This window comes from Acanthisitta chloris, unplaced genomic scaffold (genome assembly GCF_000695815.1).
Source record: "Acanthisitta chloris isolate BGI_N310 unplaced genomic scaffold, ASM69581v1 scaffold10289, whole genome shotgun sequence".
NCBI classification, from domain to species: Eukaryota; Metazoa; Chordata; class Aves; order Passeriformes; family Acanthisittidae; genus Acanthisitta; species Acanthisitta chloris.
Genome location: NW_008689785.1, coordinates 771 through 7,232, shown reverse-complemented (window position 1 = coordinate 7,232; position 6,462 = coordinate 771). Strand labels below are relative to the sequence as shown.

Sequence of the window (6,462 nt, the reverse complement as noted above, 5' to 3'; positions counted from 1 at the left end):
ACAGCACCCCCAGACAAGGCTCAGGTTTCATCATGCCATGGGGATGGGTTTTCTTAGTGGAATCATCTCCCACCAGGTTGAGAACTGGAATCTCAACCCTCTGCAATTTAAGACTGTAGTGTCCCCAAGGGATGTGGAGAACAGACTATGTCCTTCCTTTGTGCAGTTGCCTCTTGAATGCTTGAAAATTGTTCCTGCGGCTTCCCCTCAGTTGGCCTCTCTTCACAGGGATGGCCCTGCTCCTCTGGCCGGCCCTTGCAGGGCTGTGCAGCCCTGTACCCTTCCCTCCCTGGCCAGCAGCACCTGCCCTGCACTGCACCAAGCAGTTGGGAAACTTGCCATGTCTTGCAAAGGAACCACCATGTCAGAGCAGCCTGCTGGAATGTGTGCTGTTGGGAGGATTCTCTCTCATATGCCTGTCCCTCGAGGATCGCCTGGGCTCTGTGCTGACTCTCCTGCAGGAGCTCCTGTCCCAGGCTGTGGTCTCTCACCCACACTGCATGTTACATTGACATTGAATGGGCTTCACCTCTGTTGGCTGCAGCTTGCTCAGCCCTAGGTATGTTATCCAGTTACCCATCTATCTGTCTTCTGTGGTCCTAGAGAGAGGCAGAGGCAGAGGCATTTGCCCTTCTGGGCAATAGTCTTTTATCCCAAGAAGGTCTTTGAACCCTGTCAATACCATTCTGATTCTGGCCTCCAGTGCTCTTTGGTGCCATCTGAAGCTGCTAGTGAGCAGCCTCTATGCCCCATCCCTGAGGTCCCCAGTGCACCGACGATGGGGACTGGCCCTCCCAGGCAGCCTGATGTGTGCCACTGCCTCTGCACCTCCTCTGCTCCTGGCAGAGGTGTCTGAGGCAATGTCATCAGTTCTGCCCACACCAAGGTCTTTCTGCTTTTTGCCTCCCTGATGGCAAAGTCCAGTAGCTGTATGGAAAAGAAAGTGGGCCTGATTTGACAATATTTGACTGTGGCAAATTGCTCCTGTCTCCGCTCCGTGCCTTGGTGGTGGACACATGTGCAAATGTCTCCTCATGCCCGGGCTGGTGAGCATGCCTATGGATCCCCACCATGGTGACCCTGCTCTTGCACCAGCACCATTAGCATCTGTGTGGGCCCTCTGTACTGTCGTGAAGGAACCGCGGGAGACGAGTCTCAAGATATCATGATCAACAAGTCTCGTTACATTTATATACTTTTTAATTAGCTCATACATATTACAAAACTTAAGCTCATCATTGGTTATCTGCTATTAGCGTCACCACAGTTTCGGTCTATTGTTTGCCCCTAGTTTCTGCTCACTTTTTTACATGCCAGGCAGTTTCGGTTCCTGCTCCTACCTCCTGTTTTGCAGAAACTTTCCTTAGGGTCACTTTGACCTTTGAGGCCTCCCTATTTCTCCACAAGCCTGATCATATCATGTCCCATGCTGCGTAGCCAATCTTCGGCTACATTATCCACATGTACCTGCAGCTCTCCTCCCAGCACAGCCATGGGAACAGTGCCACTCCAAGAGCAGACCTAGAGCACACCAGTGACAGGTGGTACAGGACAGGACGGAGTCAGAGCAGCTGCCTGATGTCCCATGCTCCCAAGTGGCAGCAGCTCCCAACAGCCTGCCCTGCCCCACACAGGGGCCCCCCGGCTTCTCAGGGGCTGTTTTTCTTCCTACCCCAGCCTCCCGATGTGCCGGTACCCACAAGGGCAGGACATGCCACCTATCTGATAGGAGCAGTCTCTCTTGGCACTGCGGCTGGTGTCAGAGGGGCTGTGGCATGGTGGTTTCAGGCACAGGGAAGTGCTGGCAGTGGGGCGGGGGGAGCCCCCAGCCAGGCTTCCTGAGCTGCACAGCCACCACTTCCCAGATAAAGGTATCGCCTGGAGGAGCAGCAGCTCCCAGGGCACTGGAAAGAGCAGAGTGTGGCATATGTGGCCCCGGCACAAGGGTTGCAGGATGGTCTGCCTGTGCTGGGGCTGGCAGCTCTCGCTGCTCCCTGCCATTCTGCTCAGCCTCCGCAGTCCACCATCAGTCCCTGAGCCAGTGACATCCCAAGGTAGGTCTTGGGGCTATTTTCTCTCCCAAAGGATGGACCAGAGAGGAGCTGGCATGCCAGATGTGGGCAGTGAGCACCTCACAGCAGCCACAATCTGCAGGATTGGGAAAAAGGCATCCCAGGAGTAGGTGCAGGGAGGGTTCAGGGTGGGCAATGGGGCACCCTTCTCACCTGTGGGACACCCTGAGGTGTTTGGAGTAAAGGAACATCCCTGCTCCTCTGCAGCTTGGCAGACTTGGCAGCTGTCAGACACTCCTTGGGAATGGCAGCCTGTGGCTCCCAGTCTCATGCAGGTAGCAGAGGGGCTCCTTGCTCATCAAAAGTTCTTGGACTTATGATGAGTTTGAGCAAAATTCAGGTTAACATGTGATTGCATAGCTCTGCACTGTGGGTAACATAGTGGCACTGCCAGGCTAATCCCAGAGCTCCTGTGCCAGCCTTGTCATGATCTTACCACCCCACCGAGTATCCTCGGCATAGCTGCTGGCTGGCCCCAGCCTGGCTCTCTGCACCTGGCAGAACCACCTCCTGGCTTTCTCCCATTTCAGGCCTGCCCATTTGTTAAGCCCCTCTTTAGTCCCTTTAACACTTTCTGTAACACCATAAAAAGCATTAACTGAACAAAATCCTACAGATCTCTTGCTTGTCTCTCCAGACCCACCCCAGGTCTCTAGGCAGAGCAGGCTTGGGAGCACATTTTGAGTCACTCCCATAGGGGCAGTGGGAGGAAGGTCAGGGTTGGGCTGATCCTGTCTGTTCACAGCCTCTGTGACATTGCTGCGCCCTGAGCCCAAGGCTGGCTTGGCAGCACTGCCTGGCTGCCCTGGCATGTCTGGGCATGGGCTGCAGAGCTGAGTAGTCACTCTTCAGAGCAAACAGCCTGTCCTCGGCAAAGACAGTCTGGTAGCCTACAGGACCAGTGTGGTCTCATACCAATGCCATGGGTCTCTCTGCCACTGAGTGTCTCAGTGTCCTGCGTCCAGGACACTCCTGGTGCCCAGAGCTGGGAGGTCACAGAGCTGGCATGAGGCTTGGGGGGGAGATAATGGGGTGCAAAAAGGGAGGAACAGGTCGGGGGGCTGTGAGGGAGATGGAACAATGGATGGGAGGACGAAGGCAACACAGGGCAGGGAAAAGAGGAACAGGGCTGAAGGTATCAGGGCAAGAGAATGAACAGGGAGAGCAGAAAGACACCAAGAACATTTGGGAACAGCCACTTATTGTTCACCCAAGCTGCACTCAACTGGCAGCATAGGGAGTGCATAGCAGAGAATGGATGCATTCGGCACATGGAGCAGGGCCAGGCACTGGCAGGGGACTTGTGGGGACTCAGAGCTGGGGGCAGCCCCTGGGCACATGCCAGGAGAAAAAGAAGGAAGAAGAGGGCAGGACCAGGTCCCAGGGCAGAGGCAGTGGGGGAGAAGGGAGTGCTGGAGCAGTGCTGGGGGCAGCAAGACCACCCCTACGCATCATACATCTCCATCTTGGGGCTGTCCCTTTTTCCATGACAACAGAGGCAGGCACCCATATGGTAGCAAAGCCACCAGTGCTTGGGATGGAGATCCTGCTGGATGTGATGCTCCAGTTCATCCATACAACGACAGGGCAGGTGGCTTGCTGAGTGATGCAGAGAAACCCACAGCCCCCCAGCAGTCCCTGCCTGGGACAGCATTTGGGCATCCTCCCCTGCTCAGGACCACACACCCACACACCAGCCCCAAGGCCCTTTCCCTCTCCCTGGGGCACTGCTCCTCCTTATCTCACTTCCGTGCACCTTCCGGCAGGAGCAGGGCAGGGGTGCTTCCCCCTGATCGCTGGGCCCTGAGCCCCCTGCTGACCGCAGGGCTATTTTGGGATGCTTGTTTGTCCTAAAAGACCCCACATACTGAGGAGGGGGGTGCAGTGGGGTGCCCTGACACCAGCCAGGATCCCAGTGCAAGCTAGCAGCCAGCACACACACCATGCCCCCGCACTGTGCCAAGCTGGTCAAGGGCACCTGTGCCACAGCCATGCCCAGTCTGCCCCAGGTGCCTACACAGGCTGGCCTCAGGGGTGAGCTGGTCAGTGATCATTGAGTGGGAGGATGCAGGTGGGATGGAGATGGGTTTGTGTCCAGGGACTCCTTCATACCCACACTGCTCCCAGATGCTGCACTGCTGGCAGGGGTGTCCGAGGACATCCTCTGTTTCTCGCGCTCCTTCGAGGACCTCACCTGCTTCTGGGATGAGAAGGAGGAGACAACTAGCAGCATGTGCCACTTCTACTACTGGTACAGCAGGTAGGAGGTGATGGGGACATAGCCAAGCCTTTCCCTTGCCTACACAGAGAGCAGCAGGGTTGGGGTGCTGCAGCAATCTATGCCATCCCACTGCCTCCCAGCTGCAAGGAGAGATGGTCAAGAGTCTGTGGGAGCTATACAGCAGCCACCACGTTCCCTGCAGCAGGGCCGGGATATCAGCTGTCCCTCAGTCCCATGGGGATGGTGCCCTGCAGTGGATGGTGGCACAGGGAGGGAGCTGCTGACACCGAGGTCTCAGTGCTGTCCCCCACATCCCCTCTCCTCCAGTTTGGCCTGAGGCAGGAGGCATGGGCTGCTGCAGGACCCCACTCTTCATTCCTCAGGGACATGCCCACCGTGTGTGTGGTCTCCACGTGGCGCCGTGGGGCTGGCGGGACGCGGCATGTCTGCGTCTTCCCCAGCCAGGACGTGCGGCTCTTCACCCAGCTCCACCTCCGCGTCCTGGATGCCACCACAAACCAGACCAAGTACTGGCGGGAGCTCAGCGTGGAGGCAGTGGGTGAGTCCCTCTTTCTGGGAAATACCCCACACCAGCAGGACAGGCCCCTGAGGTCCCCTGCCCTTCTGCCTGCCATAGGGGCTTGCAACACCCTGCGTCCTGCATGCTGGGTACAGAGACAGCCTTGGGGGGAACCCCCAGGAGTTGCCCAGACAGGGGATGCCACAGGAGGGTAAACACCATGGCACATTCCTTGCAGGTCTCATTGCACCCCCAGAGAACATCATAGCCTACTGGGCTGGGGCTGCAGGGCAACTCTACGTGTCGTGGCAGCCACCGCTCGTCGACTACCTGAACTTCTTCCTCTACGAGGTGCAGTGCTGCCCTGCCAGCTCCTCAGGGATGTCCTGCAGCACCACATTGAATCCCAGTGGGCAGCACCCCAGGGACCCCTTCATCCAGTCAACCGTCAGCACCCACAAACCCAGGGCTGAGGCAACCTCCGCCTCCCTGGGAGTAGGGCAGGTACATAGCAGGGCCAATGATAGGGAGGGGGATTTGGGGGCTGCAGTCACTCCTCGGCCTGACCCCTCTCCTGCAGGGACTGGTCCAGGCCAACACCTGGGTGATCCTCCATGACCTGCAGCCAGGGCTGAGGTACCACATCCAGGTGCGCAGCAAGCCTGATGGCACCTCCATGGACGGTGTCTGGGGGCCCTGGTCACAGGCGGTGGCAGCGGAGACGCCCCGCTCCTCTGGTGAGCGGACATCCCCTCCTCTGGGGTGCTGGTAGGAACAGCAGGGAAGCACCCACACCTGGAGCAGTGAGGGGCGGGGGTCCTGAGGCAGGTGAGGTGCAGCACCCAAGTTTAGGGGGGCAGGAGGAAGCAGCGCCCTCCCTGCCTTGGCTCTTGCCTGCACAGGAGACATCCGGCTGTGCTGCAGCACCCCTGACCTGCGGCAAGTGCGCTGCAAGTGGAGCTGGGACCCTGCAGAGCCCCACAGCTCCCACCAGCTCTTCTACCGACCACCTCCAAGCAGGGCTGGCACAAGGTAAGGGGCATGTCAGGCACGTGGCACTCAAGCAGGCACATTCCAGGGACCACTGGCCCTACTGTGTCCTCACATCTCATACTGTGCCACCTGCCCATGCTTTGCCCTGTCCTGCCCTACCACCATCGACCTCATACCTCCACACCACCTCTCCTGGCCACCCTGTGCCACCGACTACTTGCAGCGCTAGCTTTCCTGGGCAAGCGCAGGAGGACCTGGGCTGTGGGGATGCCACGGTAGGACTGACTGGCTCCCCACTCCTCTTGCAGACAAGATGCATGGCAGCAGTGCGAGCAGGTGAGCGTGGGAGCACACGGCACCCATGCCTGCACCTTCCAGCCCAGTGCACGCAGTGCCATCTCCATCCTGGTGAACATCACCAGGACCCACACGCTGCCCACGCTCAGCTACTTCAAGGAGCCCTTCTGGCTGCATCAGGCTGGTGAGTCCCAGTGCCACCACGGCCCCTGCCCTTGCCCATGCCTGGCCTGCAGGGGACACAGCGTCCCATGTCTCGTTCCACGGCAGCGACACATCCCCCTCCCAACACCAACAGTGGTCACAGACGCCCCACAGCTCGTGCAGGCAACAGTGTTGCAGGGTCGGCTGAGCCTGCA

At 58.5% G+C, this 6,462-nt stretch overlaps 1 protein-coding gene across 1 annotated transcript in view; it reads left to right on the top strand.

The window, feature by feature from the left end:
* Positions 1–1,954: 1,954 nt before the first annotated feature.
* The window catches only part of MPL (MPL proto-oncogene, thrombopoietin receptor), a gene marked incomplete at its 3' end in the record, with an annotated part of 5,255 nt that continues 747 nt past the window's right edge, over positions 1,955–6,462 (top strand). Inside the window, 8 exon segments of the mRNA XM_009081558.1 lie at positions 1,955–2,054; positions 4,200–4,323; positions 4,677–4,852; positions 5,052–5,317; positions 5,394–5,550; positions 5,716–5,845; positions 6,115–6,287; positions 6,402–6,459. Coding sequence (XP_009079806.1) covers positions 1,955–2,054; positions 4,200–4,323; positions 4,677–4,852; positions 5,052–5,317; positions 5,394–5,550; positions 5,716–5,845; positions 6,115–6,287; positions 6,402–6,459 — 1,184 coding nt within the window.